The 24,948-nt window shown below is 38.7% G+C and overlaps 1 protein-coding gene across 42 annotated transcripts in view; it reads right to left on the minus strand.

Moving 5' to 3' along the window:
- CACNA1C (calcium voltage-gated channel subunit alpha1 C) overlaps positions 1-24,948 on the minus strand; it is a 487,946-nt gene that overhangs the window by 52,338 nt on the left and 410,660 nt on the right. For 18 of the 42 annotated variants that reach the window (XM_033162041.1, XM_033162040.1, XM_033162068.1 and 15 more), the window contains 5 exons: positions 24,324-24,525; positions 21,212-21,370; positions 20,071-20,181; positions 8,147-8,230; positions 7,544-7,627 (listed from right to left, as the gene is read on the minus strand). In XM_033162041.1, the coding sequence (XP_033017932.1) occupies positions 7,544-7,627; positions 8,147-8,230; positions 20,071-20,181; positions 21,212-21,370; positions 24,324-24,525 (640 nt within the window). The remainder of the gene's footprint in view (positions 1-7,543; positions 7,628-8,146; positions 8,231-20,070; positions 20,182-21,211; positions 21,371-24,323; positions 24,526-24,948) is intronic. The other 24 variants (XM_033162082.1, XM_033162078.1, XM_033162083.1 and 21 more) reach the window with 3 other exon arrangements.

Below are 24,948 nucleotides of genomic sequence, written 5' to 3' on the forward strand. Positions count from 1 at the left end.
TTAAATCAGCATGCTGATCCTTCAAGAGGTCCTGAGCATTTGAAAACACCTACTTTTTGGAATCATATAAAGGTACTTGATTTTCTAGTATCAAAAGGAGAGCTTGTGGAACTTTCTGAATGTTGGGCAAGGGTTGTCTCCAATAAATGTCTGAAATGTCCAGAGCCCAAATAAGAAATTTGGGGAGTGTTATATACACATATATCCTGTTCTTCTGTCATTACCCTATTATTATTCTAGTATTCAATTCATGGAAATTATAACAATTCTCTGCTTATTCAGTTAAACTTTTACAGTTCAGTGTCTGGGTCCTAAATATTATTTTCCAAATATGATATAAATCTTCAAATAACTAAAAGGCCATCACATGGAAGATGCAGCAAGCTTATTTTCTCCTGCTCCAGAGAGTAGGACTTGAACCAATGGATTCATGTTACAAGAAAGGAAATTCTGACTACACATCAGGAAGAACTTTCTGACAGTAAGAGCTGTTTGACAGTGGAATAGAGTCTGTCAGGAGGTTGTGGACGCTCCTTCACTGGAGGTTTTCGGGCAGAATTTGGATGGCCATCTGTCATGGATGCTTTAGTTGAGATTCCTGCATGGCAGGGTGTTGGACTAGAAGACCCCCGGGGTCCCTTCCAATTCTACAGTTCTGTGATTCTATGAAATACTTCACTGAAACAACACTTTGTATCCCCTTCCTTTATTCCTTTCAGTACACACAGGCACACTCATACATGCAAACACTTTCACAGTAAACATGGACAGAGGTTTGAGATTAGGACCCAAATGCTCAAAGCCTCAGTCTCCTGATGTGCTTGTAAGTATTATATATATGAAATACCCTTTGAAACTCCTTGTTAGGACATAGACACACAGACAAACACTGCTAGCCATGCATAGATGAAAGAACTCTAAGTTGCTTTTCAGGGAATATAATTGCACCCATGCCTTGTTTACTGTTAATTTTAATTATTTTAAAATGTTTTTAATTGTTCATAACTTTTTAAATGGATGTTAATATTTCTTGTATACATTCTAGAGGTTTTAAGACAATAAACAGTATATATATATTGTAAAATAAATAAAAAATATACCCATGTGAATATAGGGACACAAAATCCTTAAAATATCTACACAGCTTTATGTGTACCTATTATATTCAAACAAAGAGCAAGGGCACTTGTTTTGCCCCATACACCCCAGAAATGCTTTAATACTGGCATCTATGGAAAACGAGGGTTCAGACAGCCTTCATATATCCTTCTCTTCATATATGAGAGAAGGATGCTAACAGAGTTAAGGTTTATTAAAGACTAGAGATATCTATTGGCTGTACTTTTTTATTGAATTCCATGGGGAGGTGCATATTCTGTTAGTATTCTGAAGACCATCTGTCTTTTCCTGTTACACTAGTCATACAGGTAAATAGCACACATCAAATTATTCTTCTACTTGTTTTCTTTTCTTTTTTTAAGAGTAATGAAATACTTCTGCCATACAAGGAGGGATACTGATTTATTAAGTTACCTTATGGGCTAAAAGAAACAAGTACCATCATGTATGTATTAATATAGACAGTAAGTTGTTTTCAACCCCTATGACCAAGTCCCTTTTTGAAGAACATATTTCAAGTCTCATTTTTCACTTTTTATAACATTGTCTCAGTAGTTGCATTCAAAAGAACAAAGGTTCATATTATTAAGGCTTTCAAATGGAAATGTACAGGACTAAGTATTTCACTGCTGCACTGTTTACCCACATGAGATCAGCTTCTCAAAAATGATTGAAAAAGAGTAAAGATTATCCTGTTCTATGGAAAATGGGAGACCAAAGTGGAGCAAGTTAAGGTCATGCTGTATCCATAATTAACACCAATAATTCTTAGTTATATATGTTTATCTTCATAGGTTTTTGAAACATATTTGTTACATTTATGAAGATTGGGAATTATTACTATTACTAGGCAAAGGGTTCACAGTGGGAATCTGGTCATTTACAGTGGAATTTTGAAAAGCTTACACTTGGTGTAGAAGCATTGAGGAGGAGGGTAACAAACTGCAGAGGATCATACTCATGACTCATACATAGTTTTAGGGATGGTCTCAACTATGAACACATAGACTTGCATATACCTCTCATTAAAAAAAAGAGAGAGAGTATTGGTGCATGAGGGGTAGGCTGGTGAATATATGTTTGTTTTTTGACAGAAGGCCAGACTTCCTGCCAGATTTTATTTAGGGGGAATTAGAATTAAGATGCAGGGCAGCAACAGCATATTTTGGCTTTAAAACAATATTTGTATTTGGGGCTAGCTTTTGTTTACTAGCAGTTTTTATGCTGTTTTCTGTCAATCTCTTAATCATTATCAACATTTGAAGGCAGTGAACAGATACAAAAGAAATGGAGCTGTTACAAACTTGAAGAAGTGTCTGGATGTGATCAGATGCAGGATAGTAAAATGAAACCGGCAAACCAAGGGCTAAATGTCAAGGAATGTTTGGGCACGTAGTTGTACAACATATAAGAATGTTGGGCTATGTAGTTGTACAATTCTTGCTAATGCTGAGGAGACTTAACCAGTGTGATCTTGTATATGCTTACTTGGAAGGAACTCCCAGTGGGTTCAGTGGGACACCCAAATAAGGGTGCATAGGATCAGACTGTAAATTTTGTATGCAAGCCCATGAAAAAAATAATAGATGACACAGGCTTGAAAGCAAGCCGATTTAAAAACGAATTTGGTAGAAAATATGTCATGGCTTTTAAGGCAAAAAAATAAAATAAAAATACAAGATTGTTAAACGGAGATGTCTGATGTGCCCAGTTATTAGAGACATGTATCACTAAAGTTCTGAGAGGTTCAATTCAGATGGCACACCCTCTAGTGAGTGCTACACTTTACTCAGAGAACTACACCTTGAAAAATAGTACATCATAACCTAGTGTTGAAATAATCGTGACACTGCAGCGATTTCAGTGGAAGTTTGTGATTATGGGGACAGTGTTATGTTAAGGTAACCTTAGGAGTGGTCCCATGTGTTCACACCTTGGCACTGCCAAGCACAATCACAGAAACATGCTAATAAACATGCATATAGCATGCATACACATGCATTTCCACCTCTTAAGCAAGCAGAGATACATGCCAAGATATTTAGGCACTTGGGTGTATGCATCCACACACAAGCTCAATGATCCTTTTAAGGCTTGTGCACACATTATCTACCCAGGGTAGATGCCACCTGTCCTGTGTAGCCTGTATTTCCCTTGATGGATCCACACTTACCTCTAGTGAATTAGCTCTAGGCACTGCTTAGAGCTAGCCTGCTGCTACCTAGAGGTAAACAAAACAGTTACCCTCTTGGTACAGCAACCAAGGGGTAAAAGTTAATGTGTGCACAAGCCCTAAGAGATACACCTGCACTTAGATATATAGAAAAGTGTGTGACTGGGTAAATGGGTTCAAACCCTAAAACATCCTGAAAAGCACAATGGATAAAATGTGCTAAAGTCATTCACGCACAAACGCACAACCACCACCAATCAGTAATACAAAAATTGACTCACTACAAACACACACAGTAAATTCAACTCTAAACCTATGCAACTATGATAAAAAAATGCATTTCCAAAAAAAGCTCATAAATCTCAGTAGTTGATATTATCTGGTACAGTTTTATGCTGTTGCCAGAAAACCTTCTGTGCTTAAAAAGGAAAACAAATTTCCACCCCCACCCCAGTAACTAGCAATTTTCTCTTTTCACAAAAAACCCTATGTGGTAGGATTTCTTGTCATTCTTTCAGATAATTTTATAGTGTTCATTTCTTTTAGTAGTTCACATTTGTTTCATTTGTGTCACACCCTTATTTCAAGGAATACATGAAATTCCTAGACAATCTATCATCCAGATTCTGGCCAGACACAGCTTAGCTTCATAGCCCAGGACCTTTGCATTGTTTTCTGCACCTGCTGCTATGGACTACTAATTTTCTTGTTTTCCTTCTTTTGCAGTCTCATCCATATTTCATTTTGGATAATATTCTTCTTACTCAGTTGTTCCATAGCAAATTGCCATAAATGGAGGATCTTCCTTGTCAGCACCTTGTAATCTTCAAATTGTGCTTCTTGACTTTCAGTCTCTTAGAGGACTGCAGCTGTCCTGATATTTCCCAAATTCTGACTTTGTGCTTAAGGAGCTGAAAGCTGTAGTTATTTCAGAATGATCTCCATTCTTGACTGATTTTCTTTTAGTACTGCATCAAATACTGATCAGACAAACAACTTTCAATCGGCATTGGAACTTGACTGGAGGAAGGAGTCAGAACCATGAAACAGGTTACATTCCTTATTTTGCTTTGTCTTCACACTTAGTTTTATATCCAGTGAATTCTATATAGTTCCCTACAGAGATTGCATAAGTCAGGGTTGTTGCGGCTATATCTCCATGCATGAAATAATTAACACACTACTGAATTTGAGATGAGAGAAATATTAAGCTTCATGAGGATTTGGAGATAAATCTGCATTCTTAGATTCTCCCCTTTCCTAGACTCTTCCCACAATCAGTATTGCTTTTTGTTCCCAGGCTTCAGAATGGATGACTTATCTTGCTCAGAAGTATTGGATGCTTCCACAAAAAACAAAAAAACTGCCATGTAGAAGCATCCATTATATCCTCCATGGCCCTCCTATGCTATATATTTTTAGTTAAGAAAATAAATCCAGCTTATACCATACAAATAAGTGCTCTTTCTCTCTCTGTCACACAACACACATGCGCGTGCGCACACATACACACACAAGCTAACATAATATATTTGTGTTTTCTTTATCGCCTTGTATTGCTCTGGTGACCAAATGCTTCCTGGGCAGATTAGATCAGTATGGCAAAGTCCCAGCTGGACTTCACAAAATGTTCCTGTTTAATGCATCCATCACCTTTTATGACAAAGTAACTCATGCCAAAAAAGATTCACCTTCAATAGAGAACAAATCTCAGCATTACGATTTGTTCTTAGTGTAGCAGTCACTGGTTTTCTACAGCAAACTCATTTTTCCAATTGCTTTGGATCTGGATTCTACCATATGATGCCTGGTTTTGGAGTCATTTTAAAATCTACCATCACATAGAGCTTGTGGGAAGTTTTATTCCTCTTCTCTCCCTGCCATGCTTCCAGATCAGTTGATGTAAAATGAGACAGCATACAGGCACACAAGGCAGATTTTGTCAGGCTCACAAACAGTGAGCAAAGCAATGAAGCTCCCGTGGTAGGGAGGGTGAAGGGGAGGTGCAACTGATCCACAAACCATTTTGTGCTGCCTGGGAAGAGGAAAATATTTCAATTTGAGCTGCAATTATTAATGCCTGCCTGCTGGGGGTGGGAGTGGAAGTTGCAGGATTTCATACCAAATGTTGCAAGCAGAAAGGGTATTTTAAAGGAATAAACTGATGTACGGTACCATTCATTCTCTTAGTTAACAGAATTATGTGCAAGAGGATTTCAAACAATTCAAAACAAACTCCATCCTTAACTGATTTTCAATTATCAGTGCATCAGATATTGTGCAAAAAAAATTAAAAAGGAAAGAAAAATCAAAACCAATTAATTTCTTAATAACAAATGTTAGGAATTAATAGCAAAGATTAAAAAGAGAAGAGTCAAACATGCCAGGTAATAAAAAGACATGTGCAGAATTTTGAAGGGACTATATAGTAGGAGGGTAATCTTTAGAGGGGATTCAGAGAACCACCAATGCCACCTTTAAATTTTTGAGAGAATCTCTGCAGAGGACAGCCCTAGGCAGTTCTTCAACTGATATATAAATAACTGCTGAACTTAAAGTTTTACTGAGATCGATCCTATTTAACCACATTAATTTAATTCTCAGAGTTAACCATAACCTGAAAGTCCTGTTTTCCTGATAAACAACAGAGCTGACCAATGGAAAGTGGAAGATGTGGTTGATGAATCTTACTTATCTGATCTCATTCCTGATCAGAATTTGATCTGGAACTGAGATCAGCTTAATGAAAATTACCAAATATGTCTTCCACTCCCTGAATATCAACTCCACAATTTACTGGGAAAGTAGTATAGTTGTGAGATATGCCCTAAAGACGTCTATCTAATATAGTTACCTGTATATAATGTATGCAATCACACCTGCTTATGATGTGTCACCAAATAGAATCCTTCAGCATCTTTGGTGAATATCTCCAAGACCACATGTCAAACCAGTGGTTTACATCATTCCTCTTATTGGTGCACTAATCCTCCCTTGGATGTGATAGGGAGAAAGGCCCCATGGATCCCCAAAAAATACCATGCCAACCAGCGGCTCATGCATTGCTCCAGTCTACTGGATGACCATGTGTGGCCTAGGTTCTAGAAGTGAGATTTTTAAAACTCATGCTACACACACACCAATCCAGAGGGCTATTTATGAGCAAAATCCTTATTCCATAAGATTATTGCCTTTAATGGACCGGGATTTTCTCTCTATCCAATGTTATTTACCGGTACTTAAATGCCCAGTACAAATTCTACTCCAAATACCAAATATTTACTTTATATACATATAATTCGGAAGACAGGATTTCAAATCAGTGTAATTTCTCTAATGAGATTTCCTTCTTTTTAAAAACCATGAACTTAACTTCAGTCTTTTGTATTTAATTCTGAAAGCAATACCAATCCATGATGGCAGGTTTTGAAATGCCAAAATTAATCAAAGCTATTGGATGTAATGGTTTATGTGCAATGTTGCTCTCTACCCCACCCTGCAGCTTTTCCACAAATAATAGGAAGATAAAACTGCATCAGTTAACATGATACAAAGGGTTTGATCCGGACTAAATTAGACACATTTAGTCAATTTGAAATCAGTGGGATGAATTGGTAACAACTAACATGTCAAACCTCATTGATTTCAGTCAAACTAAAGCATCACTAAATTAGTCTGGATCCAACCCACCAAATATATCCTAGAATGTGAGCAGAATTGTAAGATTTTGTGGTTTTTTAATAAAAAGTTGGGAATATAAAGGCCTAGCAGAAAACAGGTGACATTTGGCTCCCATTATTCCACCTCGAAAGAGTTGCCCTGTAGATCTCTGTGAAGTGGCAAGTATCCCAGTGCCATGGAAAGTTCAACTCAACTTTGACAAATCAGGAGTCCTAAACTTGGACTACTTCTCCAACTTCCTAGGACAGAAACCTGCTCTTTGTGCATTTACTTCACATAGCTCTGATTTGTTTTCCTACTATACAGTTTTTATTCATGCCAGGCTGGTTATGAGGGAAAGAAAATGATGCAACAGTCAGAAAGTCCTCAAAGTTGTTCCAAATTTAAAGAAACAAGCAAAAACAAAATATCCAGAACAACAGAACAAAAGCAATCCTTAAAAAAAAAACTTCAAATAAAAAGGGAGGGGAAAAGAAGGGAGAGAATAAAAGAAGAAGAGATTAAAAAAACTGGAAGAGACAAATGAATGTTAAGAGCAGGCACATTCATGGACAGATGCCAGCTACTTACGTTCACCTCGGTGATTGCTATATCAACAATGCTACCCACAACAATCAAGGCGTCAAATGTATTCCATGCATCACAGAAATAGTGCTGCATGTGGCAGAGAAGCCGAGGAAAAAGAGAAAGAAACAAAGAGAAGAGAAAGAGAGAGAGATATATAAAAATAAACAAAATAAATAAACAAAGCATGAAAGAGGGAGAGAAGAGAAAAAAATAAGAAAAGAAAGAGGTTACGTGGGCATATTAAAGAGTCTCTTACCACTCTACAGTATTGGCTGCTCATACCTCTGTAACATGATGGAGGGTATCAACAAAAGCCTGGTTAGTTAGAACGTTTCACTCAAACATGTCTAATTTTTTTAGAGGGAAAAAAGCACACGTACCCCAAGCTTTGTGTGCTTTCACCGGTCACAGCTGTGACAAGTGAAAAAGAAGGAGGTATTCAACCCCCCTCCTTTTTTCCCCCCTGGGAGAAGGACGACGGCAAGTTCAATAAAAGCATGACTAGAGGGAAGAAAACATAAACCAGAAATAATAAAAAGAAGGAAACAGGAGGAGGAAGTAGAGGAGGATTTGGTGGCATCCTAGGGAGGGTAGAGTAATACTCACATTAGTTTCACTGAGAATGACGTCTATTATGCTGCCAATTACGATGAGGAAGTCAAAAACATTCCAAGGATCACTAAAGTAACCCTACATAAGGAAGGGGCAGGCAGGATGGGGATTAAAAAGGAATGTTAGACAGACAAAAAACAGTTCAAAAATCGGCATTAGAATTACTGCCCTGGTGTCTTCAAGTGGTTATAGAAGAGTAGCTAGAGAATAAGTTTTCTTACACAACCACACATGTTGGCATTACTCAAATAAGCAATCCCATTGAATCAAAGGTATTGAGTGTTTATGTAAGGACTACCTGCATGTGTGTTTGTTGTAGGATGAATAGTTCTTGGGTTCTGAATTGCATGAAGTAGCCCTTCCCTCTAGTTCTGCTGCATCTTTCCTTGTTCTGCCATTTTTCCCATTCAGACTTGATTATAAATACATTTTGTACACACAGCCAACAGGTCTGTGCAGTATTTAAAGTTTCAATGGAAAATGGTAGAACTAAGACAAGAGCAGATGTAGCTTAGCAACATGAAAAGAGAGACATGCCTTGGTTCTTTTTAAACCAGGTGCTGCATTCTGGTGAGACTAAGGTTTATCTACATTTAGACACTATAATGTGGGACCTGCTTACTCTCTGAAGAGATGCCAGCTGAATGAAGTTTGAATGGGAAGGAATTACATGTGATACCTTCACACACATATTCTTGTACACATATTGCACTATGGGGGAAATGGCTCCCACATAGTAGCTAACATACAAGAAAACCTTTTAGTGAAATATTTCTAATTTTGATCCTTCCTTATTCTGTGCCCTCCACTGACTTTCACTGTCATGAAATAGGGCAGCATTCATAGCAGACAGATATGCTCCCACAGCTGTATGTATACAACTCTAAAATAATCCATTCAGCATGTAGAACCTGGGTGGTAGTATTCCTTATTTTAAGAATAGGAGCTTAGCAATGGAGGCCAAGGTTAGTTAACAGCTGATAAGCATCAGGATCACATTAGGGTAAAAGAGAATACAAAAGACAGATATGGTTGACACAAATCATCCATCTCCTGGAGATAGAGCAGGCTGGACTGGATAAAGAGCCAAGGTAATTATGCAAAAATAGCATAATTGCCAACTGCTGATAGGCTTTCAAAAGCCCTATCCAGCTCATGTTTCCCCCCCTGAACAGCTATCATCATTCAACCAAATAATATGTTACATAATGAATATGTATTTTAACCTATCTATTACTCTACTGAGTGATCCTCACTCTTGTGGCAATTTATAAATAAGTTGGTTAAAGGCGGGTTGTACATTTAAGATTATGTCCCTTCTGTGTCCTGAGAGTTGGTTTGCCTCCTTTCAAAAAAATCAAAAACATGGTAATTGATTGCAAATTATTTCCCAAGACTTTTGCAGGGCTTGCAAAAACCCTTTCCTCACTTATCTGTTCCACAATGATATTTCCACTTTTTATAGTCTTAAGAAAGCTAACCTCTGGTTGTTTATATCTGTTTGTGCTAATCTGGCTTCCATGTTTCTCCAGCTGTGGGGTGTTTTTCAAAGAGATTGAACCTAAGTGGCACAGTGGTTACTATTCTTAGCACTGGGAAGATCAGGTCATGAGTAAAATGTGAAGTTGAGTTCCCAGGAAACTTAAAAGAAAGGAGGGGAAAGGGTTGAGGAATAGCAATAGATTCTACCACTGGCAATAACCAGACCAGGTTTGGGAATCTTAAGAGAAAAGTGGGTAAGACCCATATCTGGGCCAAACAATGACCAAAGATTCCCTTCTGTAGTGTACTCCAGCTACAGATCTTTGGACTAAAAATCTTTCTATCTGATTTATATGTCATAATACTGGGATGTGCTGGTTGGGTGTCTTTTTTTTGGGGGGGGGAAGAGGATGTGGAGTTAGAACAACATAAATACATTTTTGAAGTACACAAGGGAAATTCCATGCACACTATGGAACACAGGCTTATTCGACAACTGGATGCTTAAAACATGGAGGGGGAACTTTCCACGTTATCCCATTAGCAGAGAGCCTAGTACATTTAGAAAGGAAGAAAGAGTACAGGAAGTCAAAACTGGATGATATCAGTCAATACCAGCCCCACAAGATTCACAGTGAAACATTAAAATGAGTGTTATGGTGGTCTCCAGCGCTTCTAGGAACCAAATGGACCTGGAATAAATCTGTAATTAAAGATTGACACCACAGAGGAGGAGGAAAATAGCAGATTAAAATGAAAAGGCACAAGTAGTTTGAGTAATAACATAGTCATACCGTGGATGCATACATAGGTTAGTAAAAGTTTGTTCATGATGACCTCTGAACTGACAAGAACTTGGAATTTCAACAGAGCAAGCTAGAAACAAGTCAACTCATTCATAGGACGTTTATGTTTTGACTAAGCAGATGCGCATGTCTGTATTCATTTTCAGTCTTTCTGGCATCTATCAAATGTTTTTAAGGGCCAAATAAGGCACCTTATTCTTAAATGGCTGATTTAAAAAAAACACCAAATAGCTTGGGGGGGGGGAGAGCCAGATCAGGTCCATGGGTGGGAATTAAGCATTTGCCCTGGCCACTGTCCCAATCAGTCATCCTCCACTGATTATCTCTCCACACCTGATATTCACAATTGCAGGAAAGTTGCTATTGGCATCAAATAAATAAATAGGAGGTTTTATCCCACTATGAATTACAGGCATGGAGAGGGTCTGAGGATAAGGACTGCAGTGGGGTAAAAGGGTTAAAAACTGTTTCCCACCCCATTATGGTCCAGATATGGCTTGGGGCTCCCAGAAGTTCCTGCTTTTTTTTAATAGCCTAATAAGAGCAAAACACATGGCAAATGCCACTTCTAATTTGGTCCCCAGGCTGTGTACAATTTTTTCATAACCTCAAAAATGATACTGTAGAGTGGCCATAGCTAATAGCTTATACATTCATTTTTTGTATTCCATCATAGACTCTTGTAGAATCAGTTTTGTAGCACAAAGCTGTACCCTGAAAACCCAAAGCAAGCCAGAATGAGTCAAAAGCATTGGCGACATGCTATGCCGCGCATGAAAGCTCAGAATTTGTTAAGCCATTCAAAATGTTTATGAAAGAGTAGGATCATTGCCACATGTGTACTAAAAGTGGTAATAATAATGTCTATCAATTTCAACAGTCCAGAGATTTGTAAGGGATCAGAAGAAGCATCTGCTTATAAGGAAAAGAAGAGAATGGGATTCATTCTGCTGCACAAACAGAGAGCAAGACTCTTCCCCCTTCTTTATTATATGTGTACATTTATAAAGCTATTGAAACTGCTTAGATGTTTTATTACAATCAAACAATATATAATTTTTTGTTAAATAAAAATAAAATACTGATGCTTGATGAGAGCTACAACACTGTGATGGTAAAGGGAAAGTTGCTTCTGTTGCACCATACAATTTTTTTTACTTAGATAAATGAAGTGCAAAAAGATCAGAAAATAGGGTTTTAAAAACTGGTTTTGGTATTGTACTTGAAGGTGGGAAGTCCATGTATATTGCTTGCTTCAAGAATATGTGTGCAACCATGCCATAACAGTTTATCCTTCCGAATCCTTAATAATGGGCAGGGAGATATGCCTTCAACCAAGTTGCACTAACTTTAGAAAAGAACGAATTTTGTAATTCAAAGTCTTTCCATCACATATTCTTCTTATTGCCAACTAGGATTACCAACAAAGCTAGCAATAGCTAACAATAAGCAGGGTTAGCACCAGAGCAAAATGTTGCCCTCTAGTGCACAATGAAGTCAAAGCACCAAATTCTAGCCTCAGTGAAAGCAATGAACTCACTAGGACTGAAGTTCTATTCTACTGTATTAAAATTAATGGGAATTTTGCCATCAATTGCTACTGGAGTAGGATTGCATCCTAGGAAGATGAGAATTGTACTACTGGGAATGTAGATGCTCACTTGAGTGTCTTTGAAACTGAGGGCAGAATATGGTGGACATAGTAGGAAAATGCATTTTTTCCCCACATACTAGACTGTCTTTGGCATAATTTTTACCCACAGATGGTGCAGAATTGCTTCCTGAACTTTCAACAAGCAACTCTGCTTTCACTGCAGTTACCTAATGGTCCTGAGCTTGTTGAGTTTCACATCTTTCAACTTTGTGCCTTTGACATCAGTGGTTCACTACCATCATGAAGCCTACCTTTGGTACATATCACTAGCCAGGAACATAATGGAAGAATTTCCTCATTTATCTCATTTTATTATAGATGCACATAGGTAACTTTTTTGCAATTTTCTCCAGTTCTCCAGCTTACTATAAACTCATTAAAAACCCTCACATATCCTATATAAGGTAAAAGAGGGGCTTTAAATAATATTATTGATTATGTAGTCTATACAGGCCAAATAAATGAGGTCCTATAATTTCAGAAACACCCTACAAATTTACCTCACCTGTACAGATATCCTTCCTCAAAAAGCCAACCTTTCTTTCTTTCTTTTGGCTTATGGAGAACAAATTGCTGTCAATAGTCACCATTACATACTGAAAAGGAATTATACTAATCTCTAGAAATTGTTTGGTATGCCCCCACAGAGAACTTTAAAGCCATATTTATTGTTGTATGAATAGAAAACCTAATCAAGGGGTATTTCAATCTCAGTTTTCAATCTAAGAAGGAGGATGCATTTTCCTACCAGAAAGTTTCTTGTGGGATCTTTTTCTCCCAGGAGAGTGAGTTAGGATCTAACCAAGAGTAAACTGATGGCACTGTTTATTTTTTAAAGTGAAAAGTTTAGTGTGTGACAGCAAATCTCTTGCCCAGTGGAAGTCTTTTTGCTTTCATGTCAGAGATACAGTCATGTTATCATTATACTGAAGCTTCCCAGAGTTTATTCATGACTTTCTGGTGGCAATTTCTTTCAGGAACACAATACCATGAAGGTTTTTAAGGGAGGAGGACAGGAGGTTGAACTGTTTTCTCGTGAAGTATAGCTTTGTCCCACCATTACAGTTTAGTACTTGCTTTTTCCCAATCAAAAGAAAATGAATCACCCCATGATCAGTTAGTAAATGAAAGCACTGATATAAATATGCAGTAGTTGGCTGGTGTGGAATCTCATTTGTGCAAGGAAAGCAGGCTACTCTTAACTGTTCTAAGTGTACCTGCCAATCGGCTTTTGGTTTCCTTGCCTGTTAAATTCAAGCTAGCAAGAAAGCCCTGGTTTGCTTCTGCAGTAATGGAACCATTGTGTTCTCTAGAGATCACTGCTTTTACATCCCATGAAACTGAGCTGTAAGAAAAAGCAAATCAGCTCTAATTGTGCAACCTGAATTTGCTAGTATGTGATTGAATGCCACCTAAAAATAGTGACAATCTGGAGGTGCTCAATGTAACTTTACATGACCTACAATGGGAGGGGGAAATTTTAAAATAGCCACCTGCAAATTAACAACCACTCCACCCACATCACCATTACAAAGCATAAGATATCATGTGGTATAAATCAGCACCCAATCACAGCAAATCACAACTCGGATGTAAACCCCACACATGGAGACCATAAGACAGATACTCAGATGTATGGCATGGCGCTAAATCTCTCCGGCACCAGGTCATGCACACCTAGAGCTCACAAGAGTGAACTCTGGTGATGGGAAACTATGAGAAAGGGTACTTTGCACACAACTGAGCACTTTGCACAAAACAGCCTGACTTCCTACAAAGAGGGGAACTTGAGTGTATTTTTAACACTTCCTCTGCCTAGAACCCTAACAGATATCTTGCCCTGGGGCTCTAGATTAGATGGTATTCTCATTTGTGTGCCCATTCGTATTTTCTCACAGAGTCTTTGTGTAAACTTGGCTCATTTTCATCTACAGCTCATGAAACACATCTCAGTTGAGCCCACTCTTGCATTTTGCAAAAATGGCATAACTGACTTCAACTCTCCAGGCTGTGTTGTGAGAACTTATTGTGCAATGGACTATGTGCAGTTCTGCTACTGTTAATCATTGCCCACTATCACCTAGTATCCATTTGTGTGCCCCCAGGGGTACTGTAATTTGTTTTTCTAGTGGTGTCCTTGTTTTCATCTTTGTGCAATACCAACAGAACAAGAGTTTTGTCTCCTTTAAATCACACCTGCAAATGTTTTTCTTTCTTTCTTTCATAAGTTGGTCTCTATGTAAACAATATAATGGTGAAGAGGAGTGGAGAGCAGAGTTGGCCACATTTTTCTGAGATACTTACTTAGTGATAAAGGTAAAGGGACCCCTGACCATTAGGTCCAGTCGTGGATGACTCTGGGGTTGCGGCACTCATCTTGCTTAATTGGCCGAGGGAGCCGGCATACAGCTTCCGGGTCATGTGGACAGTATGACTAAGCTGCTTCTGGCGAACCAGAGCAGCTCATGGAAACGCCGTTTACCTTCCCACCAGAGTGGTACCTATTTATCTACTTGCACTTTGACGTGCTTTCCAACTGCTAGGTTGACAGGAGCAGGGTCCGAGCAACGGGAGCTCACCCCGTCGCAGGGATTCGAACCACCGACCTTCTGATCGGCAAGCCCTAGGCTCTGTGGTTTAACCCACACCGCCACCCACATCCCTTACTTAGTGATAGTTCTTTTTTTAAAAAAAAAAGTGTGGTAAGGGTGGGATCCTAATTTGACTTACTTAAGAGTAAGCACTATTTATTTAAATGGGACTTAGTGTTGAATAGACATGGTTAGAAATAGATTTCTGCTTAATCTGGCAATGTACATAATTTGTATTATTTTTAATTATCGGCTATTAGCAAGAGCAATGACACTGCCATGGCAATAGCATCTTGTACTATGTGTGCCTGTGTGTATGGTTGCTAACAACAAAAACAAAAGAGCTGCCCAGAGAGTACCATTAAGCATTACTACCTCCCACTACTTCACATACAATGATGGTAGGATACAGGATTAGAAACATAACAATGAATGTTAATGGCTACTGTCATCTTCTCAATTAAGGAGTTCTAGGGAATACACCTTTTAGCAGCACAACAGATCTGATATCGAAATGAGTTCCAGTTATAATGGCCTGGTTCAGTAAGTTGCCAGGCAGCTAAATATTGTTAACCCTCACATGAAATCTGATCAGCTGGCAAGCAAGCGAATGGGCCTCAGCTAGAGTGCAAGCTTGATTATTGCAAAAATCATCACAATTCCTACTTCAGACACAAATACTCCATTCCAGACTCCACTCCAACTGGGGTTACTAAGACAGTGTGGCCCACAGAGGTAAGTAAGGGAAGGGGGAGGCTGTACTGTAATGACTAACTACTGCAACTGTCTCTCATGTGCATTTACACTTTTTGTAATTGGTTGTATACTGCTTAGAAGCTACTTTGGCAATTAAGTGGAATATAAATTAATGAACAATAATGAACAGCAGCAGTTGTGAAGAATGATGAATAGTACTGAGTTATTTGTAATGGCTGATATTTTGTGAAATATCCTTTGCCAAGCAGCTTCTACTTAGCTGATTGCAGCTTCTGGAAGCTCATTATCTCTGCTTGGTGTCCATTGCTGTTGATGCCCAGTAACATTCCACAGGATTTGTCTATTTCAGTCTGGCAGGCAGATTTGTCAGGATGTGCTGATAGCATATGATTCCATACAATTCTCTTTGGTGGAAATGAAGAGATTCTATTTGTTTTGCCATTCTACAATGAGTTTGTCTTTGGTAAAAGCTCAGAGACCAGCCCACACTTCAAATAATCCAAGGGGGAGGGACAGTTATAGAGAGCATGAACATGGTGAGAATTTGTATGCATTACAGAAAGAGCAAGCAGCTCAGATACTGCAGGTTATCAACAAGATTTGATTGGACACTTTTGCTTACCCGTGTGGAACTTTTTGCTTATCTAATTAATCTTTAAAATGTTGATGTAAGCTTGCGTGTTACAAAAAATTCTTATTCACACACTCAGATAAAAATTAAAATAGATACTCCAGTATAATATTGATGGTTAGCAGTTTTTGAAAACTATATGGAGTTACCAGCTGTTTATCTTCTACCTTAGATATCTTGCCTAAGAGTCAAATAGCAGGTCAATCTTTTTGAGGTGTTGCAGATGCACTGCTCTGTTCAACATCTGCATATGCTGTAAAATGTAATTTAAGTAGTGTGTACTTGACTGTCTTGTAGAAAGCTCTGTGGAAGGGTTGGGGTTTTAAGATTGAGATAAGTATGGTACTTAGTATTTGGTATTCATGAAGATCAGAGAGAGAGAGATGCTTACACTGAAAAGGATTGTGTTCTTGGTTCCCTGCCATACAAGGGGCAAATATCTCATTGTATGTTGGAGACATATATGTTGGAGATCTTATGGCAGAAGATGGAAAAGGGATAATAGAATCAGGGTGTCATCTCTTTTTCTTGTAACTCAATAGCTTTAGTAACATGACATTGTCTTGTAGCTTAAGTGTGTAGGTGCTTTAGAGATTTTGAAGAGAAGCAGAGGTTGGGGTTTTGCTTTGTTAAAGTGTGACAGCCTATCTCGCGCAGTGAGGACTCTGTTCATAAAATCATAGAATTGTAGAGTTGGAAGGGACCCTGAGGGTCATCTAGTCCAACACCCTGCAATGCAGGAATCTCAACTAAAGCATCCATGACAGATGGCCATCCAACCTCTGCTTAAAAACCTCAAAGGAAGTAAAGTCCACCACCTTCTGGGGGGGAGTTCGTTCCACTATCGAATAGCTCTTACCATCAGAAAGTTATTCCTGATGTTTAGTTGTTAGTTGTTAGCTTATTCATCCCGTGTCCAGAACAGAAATCAATCCAGCTAATACAGTCAGTATTTGCTGTTGTTTTCAGTCCACAAAAGGTACATAGTTGACAATATTTTTTCCATTTCTATTATGTTTCCTTTGCATTTAAAGGAATTACCTTTGCGCTGAAATAAATGATATGGAGTAACATAATAATGTATGTATGTATGTATGTATGTATGTATGTATGATTCTGCCACAGTAGATAGTGAGACAGATAATGCTGTGTCTGTCAGAAGCTGACTGTAGTGAAAAAGCAAAACAGTGCTGCATGCAACAAACATGGGCTGGAATGGAATTCAAATGCCTTCTTACATCCCCATCAGAAGGCAGCTTACAAATCATGAAACAATAAACACTGAAACATCAGAATAAACTAAAACTAAAACCCTAAACAGAAGCTGCTAAAATGCTAAAAGCAGCTGCTGATAAAACAAGCAGCTGAGTTAAAGCACCTAGACAAACATAAGTTGTTAGGCACTGAAAACTCCACATCTCCAGTAAGCAACCACCTGGCTCCAGCTGGTATAAGTATTCATAGAAGAAACTCCCCAAACTAGGCTAGTTCATATAGAAACTGGCAATCAGTCCTTGAGATATTCATGTTCCAAGCCTTATAGGTTAGAATCAGGTAACCTCAACAAACATATTCAACTGTTTCCCACTGTTGGAGTGCATTTTCATACTGTGGGGGTGAGGGTTCTCTTTTGATGAATTAAATACCTTTCCTCTAGCACTATTCAGTTTTTGTGCAGCTGCTGTTCCTGCAAGCACAGTTGTGCAGGCACCATCCCACTGGGCTTTTTAAACACTGTGTGAATAATTTTCTATATTAAATAAATAATTAAGCATAATAGCTAATCTGGTGCTTCCCACACCACCACATTGTGCTCAGTCTTATCATTTAAAAATAATAATTCATAATGACATTGTTAAATTTTCAAGTTCTAGTCTTGAAATAAATCTGTCATAATGTTGCAGTAACATGCAAATTCCCTGAATACATTTGCTGAGAAAGTAATGGTCCCTGTTCCATGAAGCTCCTGCCCATTGCTTTGCACCAGATTTTGCCTGCCAGATTAATTATCTGTCTGCTGTGGAATTGGTTAGCCATTTTGCACAATTTCTTTTCAATAAGGTCAAAAAGTAAAGAAGGGGATGGCACATCTCCCGAAACTAACTCAAGAAAGGTAGCACCATGTGACACATTAAAGCTCATTGATGATAAACTGTGCAGCTGCCTACTGAGCAATCATGCTGAAAAGATTAGATTCCCTCTCCATATATAGATAGATAGATAGATAGATAGATAAATAGGTTTGGAAGCTTTGTCACCATTTCATAGAGTTATAGCATTGGAAGGTTCCCATAGGATCATCTAGTCCAACCCCCTGTAATGCAGGAATCACAGTTAAATAATCCGTGATTTGTATCTCACCATCCTTCTCTCACCCTTCTGTCTCATCCTACAACCCCCTCCCTCTGACCATTGTCTACTCTATTCCCCTTCTTTCACATCTTCTGGGCCATCTTCTCACTCAGCTTCTCAGTCATCAGGTTCTTTGCCTCTGTAACCTCCATAAGAATGGAGGACCAATTTCATCAGTCTGCCTCCTGCAAGCTGATGAATACAAAAGGTTTTATGCAGCCCTAGGGGATTTTTCTGGAGCCTTATCCAGTATCCCTGTTGAAGTCCTGTTCCTTGCCTGTAACAGGGAGATAACCCAGGCTATAGATATGATTATTCCCAAGAATCTCAGTCAAATTGAAGAGTCCTTTAAGCTTTTTGGTACTCTGTAGAGTTGAGAGTAATTGTACAATTGGGTCTGTGATAGGGCTTATTCTGTTGTAGTAATGGTAGCAAAGAAATTTTACTCCTATGCTACTATTGTATCCACACAATGCTGGCCAGTGGAGTTACTTCAGGTAATGAAAGGCCTTTTCTATAGGAATCCAATGGATCAGGTAGTGGACTCCTTGAAAACTGGCCCAATACACTTTGTTGCCTGAGGCAAACCAGAAAATGGTGTCCCAGCCCCTGGGAATAGTAGTTGATTAAAGGTGTTGGGTTAGAGCACAGATTGAGAATACAGTATCAGGTTCAGTTATTAAAAATATATATTTAGTAACAGGCACACTCCTCTCAATAGTCCCAGGACCTCACATCCAGTTTCTTCTTATCTGCAGTTTCCTATGAAATAGTATTCACTCTCACACAAACTTGGATGTCAGTCTTACAGAGCATGATGAACCATAAGTGTATATGAAAAGTGAAATCCAGCTCCATAACAATCTATAAAAACTTGTTACTGACTGTAATTTAAAATCTACTATTCAAATGCAAATAAAGAGCTTCCTGTTTATCAATTCATAGACAAAACACATTTCTGCTGGTGTAGTACAAAAAGGCTTCCCAAAATCAGGGATTAAATACTTACAAGTAGAAACCTTTCAAATGCATGGAGACAAAATATCTTCTGATTATGGGCCCGGTGTATAACCTTCTCTGACCAATACCAGCTATGCAACAAACTTCAGAGTCTAGGGGCTAAGTCACACATTCATTTTGGAGCTGGATAAATGAGCATGAGGCAGTAGTTTCCTTCAACATTCATGTGGAAGACTAGTCTTTAAAGAAACCCAAATTCAGTAGGACCACGTGTAAACAAACAAACGTCTTGAAAAAAAATTGTTTTCCAGATGTAGTTATTTTACCATGTTGCAGGCATTCTCAAAAAATCCATTTTAAAAATTATGTGGGAAATTTCACCTTGTGGGGGCTCTCCACCTCAAAGACAGTACTGTTATGATATGTAGATGTGAAAATACTGAATTACTGCCCAGCTCTAGAGTAAATACTATGAATAATCACTGGAATTTTGTATTCCTGAGGCATGGCTATTCTATCCCTATGCTTAACACAAGAATGAAAGGCTCCTCCAAGCACAGATTGAGACTCCAGTCCAGACAACAACTGCACAAGTCCATCTCCTGAACAGATGATGGAACAGTGGGAGATAATTCTAGGTTTATTACCTCATTCCAAATCCTCCTGTCCTCCCTTTGACCCCATAGGACAATGAACAGAGAGAAAACCTGAGAGGCAATAGCTACCTTGGGTTTGAAGGCAATTAATTTCAGAACCATCTCGACGGTGAAGAGACCAGTGAAGAGCATGTTGAGGATGTTCATTGCTTCTTTGAAGATGCAACTCTGACCGTGGTGCTGAAAAACAAGTCACCTCATTTTTCATTTTTGAAAAGCATATTGTTTGGCTTGTACAAATATTCACCTTTGCCTTTCTATCTGTTTTCTAAAGAGGTTCTCCTTGCCATTGGTTTGTGATTCCTTTATCTGTTAATTAATTCACAGCACAGAGTATGGCTTTCTATCTACTGCAATATGATGGCCTCTTTAGAAGCCTGAAGGTTTCTTTCTTCCTTTCTTGCCTTCATGGTGAGAAGGTCAATGCACTGTCTGAGTGGTACTTCCAGCAACCATGGGCAGAGTATAATTATTATTATTATTATTATTATTATTATTATTATTATTATTAATCCTCAGCCTTTTCTCCTGACAGGGACTCTAAGTGGCTTAAAGATAAAATTAAGAACAGCTAAAAACACAGAAAAATATAATTAATAAACAATTAAACATTGATAGAATTTAAACTATATGTATATACATTTAAAATCGATTAAAACCATACCAATAATTACCGTACAATACAACCCATTTCAAATGTATAAAACACTTTTCATCTCAGATAACTTTAGAACAACCCATTGACTCCATGCTGTGGTTGAAAGAATAGTAGTTTGCTGAAAGTTACTTCCTGAGTTTAAACTGGGTAAAATTTGACCTGAGGTTTTTCCAGCCTATATACTACATCACTCATGGGGAACTTCATTCTTGATTATTGTTCTCCAGCATGATACTCAACTCTCCACTCATAAATACCTATACCACCTTGTTGTCCACAATTATATATATAGTAGACAACACTATAGGTATGTTTAAAAAAATACGTACCTCAGTTACCAGAATATGTGACAACTGCTAATGCCATAGCCAACAAGTCTCATTTCTAATCACAACTCTAATCCAGAGCATGCAACAAGTTAAAACAGCTTTTACAGGAGATTCAAAAATATTCCCCATTTCCAGCAAGCTATTCAAGCCAGGGAGAATGTTCAGCTGCACAAGATAATGAATATTCCAACCACAATGCAATTCCTTTTGACTTCAGACCTACCTGCATGGCCAGGCAGATGGTGTTCAGCAGGATGAGGATGAACATCAAATATTCAAAATAGGTGGAATTCACCACATACCACACTTTGTACTGGTACTGGTTTTTGGGGATATATCTCCGAAGGGGGCGGGCCTTCAGGGCATATTCGACACACTGGCGCTGTTAAGAAAGAACAGTGGGTTAGATGATACTTGTGTGACAAAAAAGTTTCTGGACAATTCAACTCAATCTTTTAGATAATAAATTTTCAAAACGGAGGCTCCTGTCCTCTAGGGTAGGTGATAACAAAAGACTATTGCAAGTTGGTGTTTTTTGTAAATACAGCACAACTTAATAATAACAGAGCCTTGTGGTGTCGTAGAGAATAACACAACTTACCGTGGCTAAGCTTTTGTACGGTTCATTGTGCCAGATGTAACCAATGAGACTGCTAATTGGCAGTCCACAAGAAGTTATGCTATAATTTTTTTGGGGGGTTGCATGTGTCCTCTTTTTCCAGGACACATCCTTTCTTTCAGGGGTAAAATTTGAGACAAATTGCATTTATTTGCTTTGAATGGCTGTCATAGTGTCCTCTTTTTTGCTCTTCAAAATATGGCAACCCTAGATGAATCTGTCAATCTTTAAGGCTTCATAAGATGTACTGTTATTTTTGCTACAACTGACTAATGCTATTCTTCTGGAATTTATCACTGGTGATAATCAGTTTCTCACACTAAAAAATCAAGCTGTGACAAGAACTTGTATGCATCATATAGGAGATACCTCTTTAGGAGTAGGAGGAATTTGGGGGTGCTCTATCCACACTTTTAAACACCAGCTGCCACTATCCATAAGTTACATCATATAAATTTTGAAAAACAAATATGAAAAACCAGTGGGTTGTATTTAACTCAAAATGGGACAAAAGGGAAGGAGGTGGTAAAAGAAAAAGAAAAAAAATCATTTCCAAGATAGCCCATATAAAATCACGTCTCCCAATTGATCTGTTTGTTCAAAAGGCTTTAAAATGCAAATTGGAAAATACTCTGTGTGGCATCCCCTCTCCAATCTCGCTGTAGCCTCCCCAAGGATGGGGCAGGGGAGAAGCAAAGAAAGCCAAAGAAAACTTCGCAATAAGGGACAGTTCGTCAGTTTTTAACTCTTGGTCTTGCCAGTAAGAAAGTATATCAATTGTGCACTAAAACAGAGCAGCAGTATTTGTCAAAGTTTTATCAAAATAGCAGTCCACTTCAATACAAAAATTAAAAAGAGAAAACTTAAAATAAAGCAAACTCCACCCCACCCCCATTATATCGGGGACGGGTGGAATTAACTTACAAAAGGTCCACTTAGCAGGGAAAGTTTAAAAGTAACTTTAAGACTTATAGAAAAGCTCCAAGCAAATTATGTCTCACCACAGCTGGGAAGGACTTCCTTTTTTCATCCCGTCTCACACTGAATATTTTCCAAATCAGTCCAAATCGTTCAAAATTTAAATCTTCTGTTTAAATTTCGGCTTTTTGTGTTCTGAAAAGCCTACTGCTAAATCCACTCGGAGCCAGAGGCTTCACTTTGTGAAGATAGTGATGGATCCCAGCACTTGCACCTCAATCCTGTCTTTCTTTTCCGCTCTTTACAGAGCGATCCAGGAGACAGGAGAGATTGCCTAGACCACAGCCAGATCCCATGCACCCAAAACAAATCCTTTCGGGGGTTTTGAGGTCCACAGCGCCTTTGTGTGACCACTATCCCCCCACAAAGCTCATATCTTCCCCGGAGGGCTAGATCTGCGCTCCGTTGTAGTCAGCAACAAACCAGGAAGATGACAATTAATTTCAATGGGTCTCCTCTAAGTAACAGACTACAACCCAGTATGTGTTTATAATAAGTTGGTGGTGGCTCAAATATGTTTGCATTTGGGACCTGCAACAAGATGTTGCATTGTATATTCACATCCTAACAGGAATATTTCTATACAGCATTCCAGCCAGTCAGCCATGCCCTTTCTCGAGGATACTCCATTCCACTCTTTATTAGCTTTATTATTATACACCTGCAATCTTCAGGGTTCCTCCACCATGCTCTTGTTTCTCAGTGGCTCTGTTTTGACTCGAATCCTGTTGGCACTCATCAGTTGAGTTTGTTATAAGAATATATTTTCATAAACACAATAGTGAGCTACAAAAATGCTATTTTCTCCCAAGAAGACAGCCAGTGAAAGAAGGCTGAAGTGCAACATGGAATCTCTTGGATCTCTAAGTTGTTATATATAGGACAGAATGCAGGTGGTGTAGAATGCAGCTGCTACTACATTGTGGGGCAGCCTGATGGGACCATGTGTCACCAGTCCTCAAAGCTACACTTGCTGCCACTTAGTTACTATGACCAACTCAAGGTATTAGCATATAAAGCCCTAAATAACTTAGGACCCAAGTACCTTAAGGACCATATCAGACCCTATAAATGGCAACTGATAGGGTTTCCATATTTCAAAAAGTGAAAATCCAGACACAAAAGTTGTTGAGAGAGTTTTGAGCTATTTTAAAGGATATCTGCACTTCTGACATGGGTTGCCATACGTCCGTTTTTCCCCAGACATTTAAGCAATTTCTGCCTGAGTGCTGTTTCCAAGGGCCGAATCCTGGCTGTCTGGAAAATTCTGGACATAGGGAAGCCCTAGGAACTGAGGCCTTGTTGAAGATGTTGCTACTGAGGGTGAGGCCTGCCTGGTTGGTGTTGATTTGTCATAGATATTGACCCATAACTGGACCTTTTTATTGGCCATTTCCCATTTGTGGAATGCCCTCCCTAGTGAGATGAGTCTGTCTCCGTCATTACTGACTTTCAGGAAAATTTCAAAAACATGTGTTAACTGCCCTGGCCTTCCTTTGGGAGGAAGGGCAGGGTATAAAATCAAATATATCTCTTCACCTTCCAGCCAAAATTTCCAACAAGGAACATTCTCTCCTCAGTGAATAGAACCATCAACTTGTTTAAAGATATGTGGCATCAGAATTTAGGCTTGTACATTAGCTTCTAGCAAAAACATTACTTTATCTATTAGAAAAAAATTACCTGCTAAAGGAATGTATTTTATTTCTTTGGTTACACCATGGAGCACTTATATTACCTGGTTCTTGTCCAGCTCACAGTTCTTGTACTCCTGCTCTCCTTGCTCCTGAAAAGTGACGATGACGAAACCAACGAAGATGTTCATCATGAAGAAAGCGATGATGATGATGTAGATAATGAAGAAAATAGAGATCTCCACCCTGTGGTTATAAATGGGCCCCACATCTTCCATATGGGAATCAATGGATCGGTACAGCAGTCTAAAAAAAGGAGAGAACCCAAGACAGACACTAAGGGCACTTCCAGGAGCCCCTAGCTGCAGGGATTGGGTACACTGATCTGAGGAGTGCTTCTGTCCACACTAGACTCTGCAAATCACAAGGCTGACAGCAACGAGTATAGGAGTACCTTGAACTGTACAGTCTGTGTCACCAGTTTCAGACAACAAGTATGGAAGCATCCCAAGATAAAAGAATGATCCCTGTTGTCATCCAGGATACTTCCTGAGCTGCTAGAAGCATGCATAAGAAGGCAATATATGAACATGGCATTAGAAAGTTTCCAGGTTTTGACATATTGAACCTGTCTTGTGAATGCTTCATTAAGTGTCAAAAATGAAAGTCATAATCTCTTGTAGAGCTTTTGAAAAAGGGGGTTGAACTAAGACGATATAATTTGTTCAT

Source organism: Lacerta agilis, chromosome 10, assembly GCF_009819535.1.
Source record: "Lacerta agilis isolate rLacAgi1 chromosome 10, rLacAgi1.pri, whole genome shotgun sequence".
In the NCBI taxonomy this organism is placed as follows: Eukaryota; Metazoa; Chordata; class Lepidosauria; order Squamata; family Lacertidae; genus Lacerta; species Lacerta agilis.